This window comes from Stenella coeruleoalba, assembly GCF_951394435.1.
Source record: "Stenella coeruleoalba genome assembly, chromosome: 15".
Taxonomy (NCBI): domain Eukaryota; kingdom Metazoa; phylum Chordata; class Mammalia; order Artiodactyla; family Delphinidae; genus Stenella; species Stenella coeruleoalba.
In genome coordinates, this window is record NC_137161.1 from 46,877,945 (window position 1) to 46,894,244 (window position 16,300).

At 49.3% G+C, this 16,300-nt stretch overlaps 1 protein-coding gene across 4 annotated transcripts in view; it reads right to left on the minus strand.

The window, feature by feature from the left end:
• SLC24A3 (solute carrier family 24 member 3) overlaps window positions 1–16,300 on the minus strand; it is a 463,737-nt gene that overhangs the window by 21,508 nt on the left and 425,929 nt on the right. For 3 of the 4 annotated variants that reach the window (XM_079944036.1, XM_079944035.1, XM_079944034.1), the window contains 3 exons: window positions 9,620–9,786; window positions 6,632–6,746; window positions 5,162–5,274 (listed from right to left, as the gene is read on the minus strand). In XM_079944036.1, the coding sequence (XP_079800162.1) occupies window positions 5,162–5,274; window positions 6,632–6,746; window positions 9,620–9,786 (395 nt within the window). Of the gene's footprint in view, window positions 1–4,454; window positions 4,621–5,161; window positions 5,275–6,631; window positions 6,747–9,619; window positions 9,787–16,300 lie in introns of those variants that run through there. The other variant, XM_079944037.1, reaches the window with a different exon arrangement.

Consider the following 16,300-nt stretch of genomic DNA (forward strand, 5'->3'; position numbering starts at 1 on the left):
GTACGCGGGCCTCTCACTGTTGTGGCCTCTCCCGTTGCGGAGCACAGGCTCCGGACGCACAGGCTCAGCGGCCATGGCTCACGGACCCAGGTGCTCTGCGGCATGTGGGATTTTCCCGGACCGGGGCACGAACCCGCGTCCCCTGCATCGGCAGGCAGACTCTCAACCACTGCGCCACCAGGGAAGCCCTTTAATGAGATTTTTAAGGAAAATATGTTTGCTGTGTGTAAGAAGTATTTTAAAAAGCAATGTGCAAAATTGTGTAGCGTGACATCAGCTATGTCAACCAGCCTAGAAAGAGAAAACTATGCAGAAATGTTAACAGTTGATATCTCTGGATGGGACTATATGATTTTTATTTCATCCTCTAGAGCTGCAGTGTCTCGTGGGCAGCCACAAGTCAGGTAGCTATACAAATTTAAATTCATTAAAATAAAATAAAAATGAAAAAATTCAGGCCTTCACTTGTTCCAGCCACATTTCAAGTGCTTAAATGTCTCATGGGGCTAGTGGCTACTATATCCCACAGTATGGCTAGAACATTTTCATCACCGCAGAAAGTTCTATTGGGCAGGTACTGCTCTAGAGTTTTCTCTAATTAGAATTTCTCTAATTAAAGTTTCTCTAATTTTCTATGAAGACCATGAGCTATTTTTATAATCAGAGAAAAGGAAGAAAAACGTAAAGTTCAGATTCGTGGACTGTAGGAAAAACCCGAGAGATTATTTTAGGAATGGCAAAACAGAATCAAGGTGACTTGCACTGAAAGGAAGCAGCGAGGCTTTAATGAGAGTGTCAACACTGTGGAAAATACTGTTCTCAGATTAAGTACAGAAAAGATGTGTTAACCAGAAGGGAGGTGGTCCACACGGGACCCAGGAAAAGGAGCTCAGAGGCAGGGTTAGTCAGTGCACTCAGCATGGCTGGAGTGGAGGGGGCAGCTCGGGGTGGCAGAGAGACAGGCCCTACGATATGGGTGGACGCTCGGACGGCAGCAGCTCAGCAGCCCCAGCAGAAGGTTATCCAGTAAATCCTTCCTGTTTGGACTCCACTCTCAACCGGACACCCTGGACTGCAGGACTCATCCGCGTCTCCACTTCTTCCTGGGTACACAGCTCAACTAATGACCTGGAGCTCCCTTATAGCTAGACGGGAACGTATGACTTATCTGGACAGTGGGTAGGGGCAGCCAGGACATGGACCACTTCCAGGCCTCATCCAAAACCGATCTGCGCCATCCTCCGTGCCCTTGCCCTCTCGGCTTTCTGAGTGGCCGCTGGAGAAGGACTCCAAGATGGTAGAACCACCTGATGGAATAAACCTCAATCCCTGAGTTTCTGCTTGAAGCGTCCATGGGAGCTGCCAGGATAGAAACAACTGCAGCAGATTTTGAGCAAGAAATAAACCTTCGTTGGGCTACCCCAGAGAGATTCTGTGGTTATTTGTAATAGAGTAGTAGCAATGCTTATTCTGAAAAATAAAATTCTAACTTGACCTTCCGTGGGGAAGGTATCAATGCAACAGGTCTGGTTATTCAATCCTGCTTGCCTCCAGCGGAGCCTAGAACTCTCAGGCCGATGGGAACGTGGTCCTTGGAATGTTCTTCATGTCACTGACTGATGATGTTGGTGTGTACACTGGAAGCGACGGGGCACACTGGACCAGCTTGGCAGGATGTTCGGCAAGCTTTATGATGTGCACCTGGTGTCTGTGCTGGGAATCTGAGTTTTGTGATCACGGCTGTACATGTTGCAGGAGTGTGTCTACCTGACCAGCCCTCCAGAGAGCCTCAGACTCCATCTCCTGCACGTGGCGCTGTAGTGAGGCAGGACTTGGAAGCCTGCACCTGACCTCTCTGGACTTCTCCTGATGCATCTTATTTGCCTGTGGCTTTTACTCTAAACCCTTTGCTCTAATAAACCTTAGCTGTGACTATGACCTGCTGTTGAGTCCCATGAGTACTCCTGGTGAGTCAGTGAACTTGAAGGTGGTCATGGGGCTCCCCAGATACCTCCCCCATAAGATCTTTCTCCAGGAAAACAGAGCGCAAGTCATCGGGAATAAGTATGCTTTCTATCTGGCACTTGGGTATGTTAGTACCATCTGCTGGCATTCTAGCATATACATCAAACTCTCGTGAATTTGGTTGATGTGAGTCCATTCATCAGATTCTGACTGACAACAATGGCACTCTTAGGAATCTTGGGAAGATTATCTGGAATTCTGTGACCACCCAATGGTTGATGCTCCTGCAGGTGTCAACCTGCATGACATTTCTTCAGTGTCTCTCTTACATGCCACTTAACATGTGATAAGATGAAGCAAGTTCACAGATTTAGGACGAGCCGTGAGTGAGGCAGAAATAAAGGCTGTGGAGAGAGATCCCATTTGGCGGCGGTGGGGGGTGGTGGAGTCCAGGGAGGAGTCCTGAATGAAGTGACATTTGCGACAGACCTGGAGGGAGGAACATCATTTCAAGTGGGAAGAGTGACGGGGAGTATGTGCATCTGAGTCAGAGTCTGCAGGAGGAAAGACTCCAGCAGGGGAAGTGCAGGGCACCTTCAGGGGCTGTGAGTCTAAAGGGTGCTAGCATAGCTCTGTGCAATACCCGAGACAGCAGATGGTCGGGGGGGCATGGTGTTTCGGGAGCACTGATGGGGGACCATTGAAGGGCTGGCCTCTGGTGAGCATCTGTTTACCTTACAGTCAGCCTAGGCTAAGTGGTCCTTCTTCCTGGGCTTAGGGCCCAGGATTAAAACTCACTCCTGGGCATATACCCAGACAAAACTCTAATTCAAAAAGATACATGCACCCCTATGTTCATGCAGCTCTATTTACAATAGACAAAACATGAAAGTAACCCAATAGACATTTGTCCATCAACAGATGAATGGATAAGAAGACGTGGTACATACATACAATGAAATATTACTCAGCCACTAAAAAGAATGAAATAATGCCATTTGCAGCAACATGGATGGACCTGGAGACCATCATACTAAGTGAAGTAAGTCAGACAGAGAAAGACAAATACCATATGATACCATTTATATGTGGAATCTAAAATACAACACAAATGAACATATCCATGAAACAGAAACAGACTCACAGACATAGAGGACAGACTTGTGGTTGCCAAGGGGGAGGGAGAACAGGGTTGGGATGGAGTGGGAGTTTGGGATTAGCAGATACAAGCTATTATATATAGGATGGATAAACAACAAGGTCCTAATGTATAGCACAGGTAACTATATTCAATATCCTGTGATAAACCGTGATGGAAAAGAACATGAAAAAGAATGTATATATAGGTACAACCGAATCACTTTGCTGTACACTAGAAACTAACAGAACATTGTAAATCAACTCTACTTCAATAAAATAAATTTTTAAAAAATTATTAAGGGAAAAAAATGAAAAAAGAATCAACTCACCCACAAAAAACACAGTAACCTCTAATGGAAAATTGGGTAAAGCGCATAAAGAGATAATTATCCTAAAGAAGAACGCAAAAGGCCAATACATGTAAAAAAGAATACGCAGTCTCTCTGGTAATTAAAGAAAGATCAATTAAAACACAGTTTAAAAAAAAACTCATGCTGCTGAATCTCTCATAAAAGTCACCAAAAACATCATTTTGTAAATCCATATGTCACGTCAGTTTGAATGTTGTCATTTCTTATTAACTGTCAAACGAGCACCCACATGATCTGGGCCTGCCTGTCCCACAAGTGCATCTCAGGCCACGAGCCCCCGGGCTCACTCTGCTCCACTTACCCTGAATCCCTTCCTTCTCTCCAACAGGCCAAGTGCACTGTTGCCTCAGGGCCTTTGCACGGGCTGTTCCTTCTGCCTGCAATGCTTTTGCTCTGCCCTGCCCCAATTTTCCCATGGTTGTCTCTCTCTAGTTATTCAGACTTTAACTCACAGTCACCTCTTGGAAGGAGCCTTCCCAGACCCCCCGAGGTAATGTCATGCGTCCTCTCTCACCACGTCATCCCGCAATTTCATAGACAGCAGAGGAAAGATCTCGGCTCCTTAGGACACGTTCTGCTTCCTTCCAACTTCTTGTGCTTATCTTTACCCTCTGGTGAAACCTCTCTGCCAACAGGTAGCTTCAAATGAACCAAAAACGTGTGGCCTTTCTGCATGGATTTCAATTTCATCACCGGACACACCTTCCCTACCTGAAATAGCCATGAGTGACGCAACTCGGAGACAACCATCATCTGATAAAATGAGCCACCATATTGTCTTCAGAAAATACACTTACTGACAACACATTACACAGACAGACTGAAGCAACGCTCAGTAACACACTTAGCGTAGCACCCGACGCTGGGCTGGGTGTGAAAACTTCAGAGGCATAAATAATACTGTTTTCTTCCAGATACAGAGAGAAATCTCTAACTGTAGTTTCTCCTTCCATCTTTGGACAGTGTCTGGGAGAGAAGTGCCCATGAGCAGAGGAGGGACACTTTGGGAAGCTGGGAAAGAGCCCTGCAATCTACCTGGACCGCCCGTGTCACCCACCTGCAAATCCACCTGGAGTCACAGCCGGCTTAGCCTTGAGAAGGAGCGCGGGGGCCATCACTGTGGGGTCTGACTGTTGCCAGGTCCCTGGCAGAGACAGCATCGGGTATTTTGTGCCCTTCCTTCATGAATAAAAATGTTTTGCATGCCAGACAAATCCCATGGGACAAACCTGGCCCCCGGGCTGTTTCTGCACAGCCCGTGAGTTAAGAAGTGTTTTTACGTTTTTCATTGGTTGAAAAGATTCGAAAGAATCATAATGTATCATGACGTGTGAAAATTATCTGAAATTCAAATTTCAGTTTCTATACATAAAGTTGGACTGAAACAGCCACGCTCATCCACTTGCCATCATCCGTGGCCGCCTCAGGCCACCACAACAGAGCTGATGACAGCTGTGACAGAGACCGTCCGGGTGGCAAAGCCTAAAATATCTACTATCAGGCCCTCCCCAGAAACCGCCTACCAGCTCTGCTCTCAAGTCCTGAATGTTCCCACATGAGCCTGACCTCGCGAGAACCTGGCCAGGAGAATTTGTTTTCCCCTCCACGTGAGTGTTCCCACACCTCCTTTGCCCTGAGACACAGTTACAGTGGCCGAGGCCACGAAAAGCAGAAAAACCACTTACATAGGATCCGTAATCCACAGCCAGGGTCTGCAGGGCCCAGGGGAGCCCGAGGCCAATGAGGATGTCAAAAACATTGCTCCCGATGGAGTTGGACACGGCCATATCCCCCATGCCTGCGAGGACAAGAGATTACCTGAGTGAGGGAGGTGGCCCCTGGGCGGTGCCCTGGCCCCTAATGACTCTCTCGAGCCCCTGGTCTGACAGCCAGAGACCCACGTGCCCAGGTCTCTCCCAGGCCATCCATCATTGTAGGATGATACAGATTGTAAAATAGTCTATTGAATACACATTTTCTTTTTTTGTGTGCATTTTTTCAATAGAACAGGATGAAATATACATTCTATTGAACTGCTGAGCTTAAATGTAATTTGAAAACCAACTATGGTCCCCAAAATTCTGAAGCATCCTATAGAAAGAAATAAACTCAGCAGTCTATAAAGGGCTCCTGAGTTCACCGACCCACGGTTCACTGAACCCATGGTTCAGTGTCATCACCCATCTGCTCTACGCTGTATCCAATTCTTCTTCTAAATAACTGAGCAACATTAAGGAAAATAATGTAACCAGCAGAATTCCACAAGGACCAGTGGAGGCACTGTGCTAAGGCTGGGAGCCACAGGTTGTGTTTGCTGAAAACCAGTCTCCTCCCACACAAATCAGGCACATAAATTAGAGTGGGGGTTGGGAGGTGCACAGCCATCCAGGGGGCATCCACCTAGGGCGGGGCAGGTGAACGGTGACCTTGGTTTTGAGGGAGGGAGGGTCTGTCATACACTGAAGAGTGACCTCTGGCAACTGGCACTTTGAGGGGTTCTGCAGTGGGTAAACCTTAGGCTATGGGGTCTGTCCTCTTGAAGCCTCAGTTTTCTCATCCACAAAATGCATATATGATTGTCTCTAACTCATAGAGTTATGAAGTAACATCGTGTGCTTAAACTGCTCTGTTCAGTTGTGGCAAAGGTTAGCCATCATTGTCTTTATTACTTTTTTTTTTTTTTTTTGCGGTACGCGGGCCTCTCACTGCTGTGGCCTCTCCCGTTGCGGAGCACAGGCTCCGGACGCGCAGGCTCAGCGGCCACGGCTCATGGGCCCAGCCGCTCCGCGGCATGTGGGATCTTCCCGGACCGGGGCACGAACCCGTGTCCCCTGCATCGGCAGGCGGACTCTCAACCACTGCGCCACCAGGGAAGCCCTTTATTACTATTTTTAATAACAGAAGTAATACAACCTCCAGAGAGGATGTGGGTGCGACCCAGGAAGCGTCTCTGCCTTCCTCGAGGGTAGACCTCTGGCTTGTTTCCTTGTTATTCTGATGCCAGGAAGCCTTTTGACCAGCGTGGCACAGAAGCAGCCCAGTGCTCCTTGCCAGCTGGGATTTGGTGCCCCGGTAACTGCCGTGTGACCTCCCCCCGCCTCCCAAGTAGGAAGTCCTGCCTTCGTGTCCCAGCCCCGCCCCATTCGGGGTCCCACCTTGTCTGGCCACAATGAGGCTGGCCATGCAGTCGGGCACGCTGGTTCCGGCTGCCAGGAAGGTGATCCCCATGATGACGTCGGGAATCCCCAGCGTGTACCCGATGATCGTGACCTGGGAGAGGCGGGAAGAGGAGAGCTGAGGGCTGGCAGCAGCCCCACCTGCCCGCAGACCCTCCCAGCAAAAAGCTGAAAAGTCTGCAATCTAGATGGTCTCTCTGGGGGCCACGTCTGCTCTCTGTATCAAGACAGACGGACGAGGAACATCTCAGGGCGCAGACGGGGCTGCTTGCAGGGGACCAGGGTGCAGTTACGGAGCCCATGCTCTCCAACCAAAGACTGGCCTCTCTTACTTGTTCCTTTGGGTGAGGCAGGCGGCCTGAGGGAGGAGAAACAGGGTTTCTGGGAAAAGGCAATACAGGGACAGTATCTGAACTCAGGATGTTCCTGGGAAACCCAGAACGGACGGCTGCCATGCTGTGCTGGGAACGCAAGCGTCCACGTCCCATGCTGGCTGCATAATGAGACTTTACAGGAGCTGGGAAGGGGCTGACTCACACCGTCCAGCCTTGTAGGAAAAGCCATAAGCAGCTGATTCCTCTCCTCTCTTGTTGGAAGCCTGGGGACGTCACCTCTGCCCACGTCACCCTCTGCCCCACAGTGGCTTACGTTTATCTAGTACTCAGGCACTTCTGTTAGTGCTGAGTGATGCTCCTGGGCTTTAACTTATTCCATTCTCACCACCCCAGGGAGTAGGTGCTTATCTGCATTCTTCACACGAGGACACGGAGGCATCGCCCAAGGCCCATGTACTGGGGAGTGGCCCGGGGTGGGGGGACATTCCCACCCGGGCATTCAGGCTGCGCCCGTTGGCACCGGCAGCACCTCTATTTACACAGGAGGGGCTTAGCTGGAGGAAGAACACCTGACGAGGACGCAGTGCCTCCATCCCATTAAATGAGCCCATTCTGGCCCCCAGTTTCCAGATGGGCAAACTGGGAGGAAAGCAGTGGGTGAGAAGGCGTGAGGAGGGGCGAGTGGCAAAAGTGAGTAAGTGGAAAGAGACCCATCCCGGGTCCGCTGGCTTCAGGAGAGGAAAACTTGCAGGAGGCGAACCGACGAGGTCATTGTGGGATGCCACGTGCCCTCCCTCACTTTCTGTAAAATTACAAGAAATGCAAATGGGCTGTGGCAAGTAGCCCACTCCTCCCAGCTCCTCTGGGACCCCTGCGCTGGAGCCTGGCCTCACTCCCTCCCCGTCCAAAGGTTTGGGGGATGTTAGTTAAATCCGTAGGGATGCCTGGCTTGGTCCCTTTCAAACAGGGAATGCATGTCATTTCCATCCGGTGCTGAACTGAATTTGGGGTGGCCTCGGGTTCTCTGCTTTCCCCTCTCCAGGGAGGAAAGCGAGAGCAGAAACACAGCGTTTCTTCTGTCTGTTCTGGAGGCTTTTGTGAAATGGAGCTGCAAGCATCCTTGTTTTTCCTTTCTCACCCTCAGCGGGGTCTCTGCAGGAATTGGTTTGGCTCCATGGGATTTGGCCTGGGAAGGGGCCGCTGCCCTCGCCCTGCTGTTACTGTGGTTACCATGGTTACGGCTGAGGCTGGCGTTTGGGGGAAGTGATTCTCTGGGTGGCTGGACCAGGTCTCGGGGCTTCTCCTGGTTTCCCGCTTACTCCTGGCCGTTTCTCAGGGCTTCTCAGAACCTCCCCCAGAGTGGAAGGAGGCAAACAGAAGGAGGGCGAACCTCGGATCCGTCGGCTACTTCGCGTGTTAGTGGACTTCAGAGAAAACCACTGGGCCACCCGGAGTTCAGGGACACGAATGCTATTCCCCAAACCTGGCACCCAATGAATGTGTCAAATAAAAACTTCAATGAACAAAGGATGAAGGAGAAACCCCTGGCTATAAGACTTGGGTTGAAAAAAAATTATGTTTGTCTGTGATGTTGAAGGCACGGGATAATTATTTGTCTGTGATGTTGAAGGCACGGGATAATTACGAGTTAATTGGGTCAGGTTTACACATTTGTTATTACCTCTAAAATAATCTTTTCAGAACCTCTTTTTAGCTCTTGAGTGTAATTCTCCAGAATTTATACTGCATCTCTACCTGATGCTCAAGCATGATTACAGGCACATAACTTTGTCATGGCTTTAATTTCTGCCCAACTCCAATTCTACTGAATTAGGTTCACTCCTCAGTTAGAAACCAGAGTCATAGATGGGAAGTGCACTCTGGGTGGCTGGGTTTCCTGGAATGGCTTTGGGGCAGAGGCTCTTTTGAGCAGTGGTCCCTCAATCCATGCCAATCCTTGAATCATTGTTGCAGCTTCAGAAGGGACACTTGAGCATTCACCTGGTCCAATGACTTCATTTTCTGGTTGAAGAAACTGAGCGGAGATGAGGAGTGACTATGATGGATGGGATTGTCAGCCCCCCCATGCCTCCCACCCTTCCTCCACGCTGGCTGCCTGTGACCCTGCTGGACTTTCCACTAGAGCGGGTGGAGTCTATTTCCCCCACTCCATGGATGTCGGGCTTGACTGATGGAGTGTGGGTGGAAGTCTCAAGCCAAGGGCCTGGGAGGCACCTGTGTTTGCCCTTGCCCTCCTGCATTCCAATGATCCACCGTGAGAAGACATTCCCCAGGTAGCCACTGGTCCAAAGAAAATGAGCACACACACACGGAGTAGACATGAACCCCACCTGCTGCCTGAATCAAAGGTAACCATGCTGGAGCTGGAAGCAGACGGCTTAGCCAGTGCCCGCTAAGATCAGTTACTCTATGGTCTACCTGTCGACATGTGAGCAGGAGCATAAAGTCTTGTGATTCTAAACCACGGAATTTAGGGCTGGTTGTTACACAGTGTGTTGCAGCGACAGCTGACTGATACAGTTACTGGGCTGAAACCCCTGCGCCTACTCCCCTCTGGGTGAGAGTATTTCTCTCTGAAGAGATCCGGCACTGCACGGGGTCCTGGACTCACCATCCACACCATCATGTAGGAGAAGGCTGCGATCCACAGCGTGGAGGAAGCGAAGGTCACCATAAACCACTTCTCCCAGCGGGGCTTGTTGCAGTTGGGGACAGTGAAGTACAAGACAAAGCTCAGGGGCCAGGTGAACGCCCATTTCACTGTTTCCAGTTTGCCAGCTGGGAAAACAACAAAGGCAAAAAGAAAAAAAAAATCAGCGAGCTACATGTCTCTGCTCCACCCTCTGCACGGCTGTCCCCGGACATTTACATCCTAACGGAAGGCCTGTGAAATAAGCCTGACCATGTTGCTCTTTTCCCGGTAGACTCCAATGGCTTTCCACCAGCAACAAAACCAAGCGGAATAAAAAGTTATCCACTGCCACCTGCTACTCAGGCAACTGGAGCCAGGTGGAAAAGGATGAGGAGGATTCTCAGGATACAAACGGGGTGGGGGGAGAGTGAGGGGTCGGGGTGGAGGTGGGGGAGGGGAGGTAGAGACCGCCAGCTGCCTCTGGGTCCTTCTCCCCATGGACAGGCAGCTACATCTTCCCAGATTCTAAGGCGTCAGCGGGCACGGCGCCACCTAGTGGAATTGATCAACATCCTCTGTCAACTTGCTGAAATCTTGAAAGACCATCTGAAAGCTCTCAAGGTTGTCAAAACACCACTTGAGTGTCCGCATCCCAGGCTGCTATGGATTTGCAAATCCATAATTGCTGCCTGGCTCTAACTACTTACTGCCACGGACAAGATGATGGATCTGTCAGTGATGACCTGATCCTACCATCTCTGAGTGCTGCCTGAGTGCTGAGTATGAGACACCCATAAATGCTTATTTTGGTGACAACATTACCACAAGTTCCTGTAGCCTCAGATTTGAGAAACACAGTAGTTCTCCTTTGGCCATTATTACCATCCTGCTTAAGTGCTAACTCACCTCTAAAAAGAAATAGCAAGATCTCCATCTTCCAGAAAGTTCTCTGTGTGCATCCTTCTGGTCAACATCCCACCCCTCTACCACCATAGATTAGTTTTTCCTGTTCTCCAGCTTCAAATAAATGAAATCATATTGTATTTTTTTGTGTGTCTACCTTCTTTTATTCAACATAATGTTTTCTAAGTTTCATTCATGTGCAATTCATTCCTAATTGCTCTGTAGTGTCCCATCCTGTGAATACACCACGATTTGTTTATCCATTCTTCCGTGGAGGGGATTTGGGTTGTTGCCAGTTTTCAGGTATTACAAGGAAAGAGGCAGGGAGCTTTCTTGTAGGAGTCTTTTTGCGGGCGTGTTTCCATTTCTCTTGGGCAAAGAGCCAGGAGTCGAATTGCTGAGTCATAGGGTGGGTGTTTGTTTAACTTTGTAAGAAACACTAAACTGTTTTCTAAAATGATTATTCCCTTTTATATTCCCTCCAGAGTTAAGGAGGTATTTTTAAAATTACATTTTGAATAGTATGAATAAAATTTATTTTATAATTTTACAATTTATTTTATAATTTTATGCTAGCATCCAGCACTTATTCATACGTCTCTTACCAGTCTCCAAACAGGTTCCTAAAACTATTTAAGAGGAAAACTGCAGAGTAAAGTTACACAACACCACTTTTGGCCCCTGGTCTCCCTGGACGGCAGGGTGGTCTCTAGGGGGAGATGGGGGCTTTCTCATCAGACAGCGCTGGGTCCAGAACCCGTTCTGCCGGAGTCGAGTACCTCAGTTACTTAAATTCCCTAAGCCTCAGTTTCCTCATCTGTAAAATGTGGACACAGAAACACTGAGCTTGAGGGTTGCTGGCAGAATTAAATGAACCATTAGGACAGGGATTGGGGCAACATAAGTTTGCACGTTACTGGACTCAAAACCCTCAGAATCTTTCCTGACTCTCCATTCTTTCATTCCCCACCTCAACCCTGGCCACCTGCCCAGGGAACTCGATCCGTCTGCATCCTCCTATCCCCATGGCCTCTCCCTGGACCAGGTCCTCCATCTATGACCTGGCTGAAGACCTGGCTTCCTAAGGGGACTCCCAGCTCCCTCACCTGCCCCACCTCCATCTGCGTGCCACTGACAGCCAGAGTCTCAGAAAGCAAACTGTTCTAGAACCTTCCACTGGCTTCCAGTGCCCTCAGAGTAAAACCACATCTTCCCACAAGGCAAATCATTGACTGGTTTGGCTCCTGTCTGCCACTCCCCCTGCTTACACACTCCCCTGGCTCCAAGCCTCCTTCTGCCTCAGGGACTTTGCATCTGTGGTTCCCTCTGGATAGAGCTTGTGGCTGTGTCTGTCCTGTTGAGCAGGTGACCTCCCAACACAAATGTCACCAGACCCCTCAGATCACCCAGTCTGAGATCCCCTCCCACCCCACTCCTTGCTTTCCCATCACCTGCATTTATCTGCTTCATAGCAAATGTTTTCTATTTGAAATTAACAGGTTTATTTGTTTCCTCACTATTTTCAGTTGCCCCCAAACTAGAATATAAACTCTATAAGAAGGAGTGTTTTCTCCAACTTGTTCATCACTCTGTTTTGATGCCACGAACAGTGCAGGGCACACATCACATGCTCCATACATATTAGTATCAACAGTAATGACATAACTATGAACAATCTAATCAGACGGACCAAAGGAAACTATCTGGTTTTGAGAATCTAAGGGCAACCCACTTACAGGTGCGCAATAAAGCAAAGAGAACACATTTGTAAGAAAGGAGGAGTCCCTCTCCATTAGCTGCTATGCATCTGTTTAGATTTAAGGTTTGGAGGTGGTGAGTGAACAATGAGAACACTGCCTGTGTCTGGCTGGATTACAAAGCAACTAGGCTGTCTGGGAGCTTTCTGTGAGGGGCTTTCAAATGCTGCGCCATCCAGAACACAGCCAGATCCTTGGATCCCAAATGCTTCCTGGAATTCCACACATTCCTAAAGCCTGCACTGTGGCGATAAGGGATGCACCTGGGGCCCTGGCATCCCCTCACTGACCACCCAGTCCTCCTAATGCCCTCCCAGGGGGAGGGAGAGACAGATAGACAGACAGAGACACACACAGAGAGAGAGAGAGAGAGAGAGAGAGAGAGAGAGACACACCCCTGGTGGTACAGTGGTTGAGAGTCCGCCTGCTGATGCAGGGGACACGGGTTCGTGCCCCGGTCCGGGAAGATCCCACATGCCGTGGAGCGGCTGGGCCCGTGAGCCATGGCCGCTGAGCCTGCGCGTCCGGAGCCTGTGCTCCGCAACGGGAGAGGCCACAGCAGTGAGAGGCCCGCGTACCACAAAAAAAAAAAAAAAAAAAAATACACACCCAATCAAAGTAACAAAGAAACACAAGAATGGGGAGAGAAATGACTTCAATCTGGCTCTGTCATTCTTCAGAAAATAAAAAAGAGAAGAAAATGAGGTCAGAACTATGACTGCGAGAGCTTAGCACATGATACTGGTGAGGGAAAGTTGCAAGCAGTGTAAGTTCACACCAGTGAGTTTTGAGGTTTTTTCTCTCAGCTGCTTTAAAAATTCTGACTTGACACTGGAAGGGCATTATATCTAGAAAATGGTTTTCACTATCATTAAAAATGATATGTTTTCTTTAACTTACAGCTCCACTCTGACAACAACAAAACAGAAATTCAGAGTATCATCTGCAACGAGCCTTTAAATGTAATATAACAAATGTAACTCCTCAAACACACCAAGCGATGCAGAAATGTGCTTTTTATGTGATGTCGAGCACCAGGAGCGTTCAGGTAAGGATCGTCGAAATTTCTATTTCTGAACAAAGGGGTAAAAACTGTATCCCTTCTTCTTTCAGCCAGTATTTCTGGACATTTTCTCATCTTTTGTTCCATTGTCATGTGGTCTAAATACAGCCTTCCCCGGCTCGTGGTGAGTAGGTCTATTCATCAATTTAACAAATATTTAGTGAACGCCCACTACACCGCTCTGTGCGGGCAGTGCTTCAGGTGCTGAGGACATAGCAGCGAATTAACAAAACACCACTCCCTGCACCTGAACCTGATGTCGCAGCGATTATGTGATGTTTTCAAAATCAGCCAGAAAGTCAGGGGATGAAGCAAGGGCGTGAGCTTAGGACTCTGAGCACAGAGCACCCCGTTGAGCATCACTCTTCCTAAAAAGCAGAGAACTTGTTCCCAAGTTATAGTCCTTTAAAAATTTATTTTAAAACTTTTATTAATTTTTAATTTTACTGAGTTATAATTAACATACAATATGACATTAGTTGCAGATGCACAACATAGCAATTCAGTATATTTTTATTATGAAATGGTCACTGCTTTGAGACCAGTTGAGACTATACTGAGTTATATAGTGCTGACCAAGCTTTTTAGGAAGCTTAATACTGTCAGACGGAGGAAAAGTCATTGCTCAGTATTGCAGACCCAGAACTAAGTATATACATTTGTTCTAATTATATAGGCAATAAAAATGCACATTGTGTTAAAATGGAAAGTGTAGAGAAAACAAAAAATAATTTCACCTAGGATAAACATACTAATATTTTGGTGTATTTTGTTTCAGTTTGTGCTCCAGGGAAGTGTATTTACCTCCATACACATGTAATTGTTTCTCTTTCTGTCAGTCAGTAGTAAGAAGGCTTTCTTCTCATAAGAGGTAAGAATATAAGTACAATTTATATGTATGTAGACATATAGATACATACACTATGCATAGGTATATATAATAAATACATGTATGCAACCTATATGTATGTTATATGCACATAAACATGTGTTAACATAGGTGTATATATTATATAATATACAATGTTAACTATGTGTAAATATTCGTGTATTAATATACACTATGTTAAATGTATACAGTATATAGAAACCATGTTACATGCACACATTAACTCAATCATACATGTGCACAGAGTACATATATGCACATACACACAAATACACGCATGTCCTATATATGCGTCTGTTTACACACTCCCACACAGTTACTTACTTGTTCATTATACACAGTCTAGTCAAGCCCTGGTGGCGGAAACACAGGGAACCCAGGCCCCTGCAGGATTCCCGTGGGAGGGAAACACATCCTCACCCAGTGCAGGGGCCTTTTACAGGCCGAAGGAACTTGGCCTGAGAGGACCCTCAAGGGCCCTCTGCTGGCCTGAGGGCCTCCACCCACTCACCACTGGGACGAAGCGGCCCTGCCCAGGGGAAGGCCTGGCCGGACACTCAGCCCCCAGCCTCGAATGGAGGTTCCGGGCCCGGGAACGGGGTTTCTCAGCAGCTGGTGGAGGACAGGGGGCCACACTCGGACAAGCCCATCCTCCACTTCAGAGGCAGAACCAGGCCCTGACCTAGGCTTCCCGGCGACACAGAGGAACCGTGAAGATGGCTGGTGGGACCGCGGGCCTCTAGCCCCCGCCACCCACAGTGGCCCATGGACCAGCAGATCGGCATCACCTGAGGGCCTGTTAGAGACGCAGAATCTCGGGCCGCACCCGGCCCTCCCGAATCAGAGCCCACCCTTTGTCAAGGATGCCCAGGTGAGAAGGGCTGGTGTAGGAGGACTCAGGATCCTACTTCCGGTCTCAGCACCTCGGGGCCCTGGGGTGAAGCCGAGACCCCTGGGGTGGCAGGACCACGCACAACATCCCTCCTCCTTGCAGGCCTGTGCTTCCAAAGGACAGAGGGTGCCTGAGGTGGGTGCCTGAGCCCACACCTGCAGCCATGTCTCCCAACACGTGAGAAGGCCCTGGGGCCTCCACATCTGCGTCCTAATCCCAGGGGCAAGGGTGGGGAGCAGAAGTTCAAGATACCCCGAAGCCTCACAGTTAGGTCCGGGGTGTACCTCGTCCAGGTGAGGAACAGGGAACACGTGACCCACAGGGGGCCCCTCTGTCTCACTGAGTGATGAGGGTTGTCTGCTCTCACACACGTGGCTCTGATGTTTTCCCGGAGGGGTGCACGTGGGCTCCTGGGCTCCGGGGCCAGCACAGCGCCAGCCACTTACAAACTCGTCAACTGGCCTCACGGCTTCCTTGGTCGGGGTAAGACTTTAGCCAAGTAAGCGCTCCTGGAGCTTGGTTGCGGGCTGCTGATGGTGAACTCTAGAAACATGGGCTGGGGGAGGCGGAATTCCAGGTGTGGCCCCCAAGGTCTGTGCCCCAGTTTTCACAGCCGGCGGGAAGGATGAACCACCAGCCCTAACTGTGCTAGGCTCCAGACAGGCAGGTCATGACCCATCACGGGAGCCCTCGGAAGCAGAAGGGGAGGCTAGAGGGGTGGGGAGTGTGGGGAGGACCAGACACAACACACGGTGCTGGTTTGCTAGACGAGGGGCCACGGGAGCAGAAGACGGTGGCCTTGGGGCAGGGAGCAGCCCCGGTGACAGCCACGAGGAGGAGACAGACTCAGCCCTGCAGCCACCAGGAACCCACTCCTGCCAGGAACCCAAGTGTGCCGGGGCCTCTAGGAAGGCCCACAGCCCTGTCCACCCACCTCCATCACGGCCCTGTGTGCCTCGGAACACCCAGCCGGGCCACGCCGGACTTCTGACCCCCAGAACCCGAGCAAACCAACAGGTTTAAGCCGCGAGGCTTGTTCTCACTTGTTACAAAGCAGTAGAAAATGAACACAAGGCCTTACGAAGGAGGAGCGGGGGGGTCTGGTCATTTCATCCTTAATATGTGTTTGTCCTGGGCGATAGGAAGGTTGCCAAGA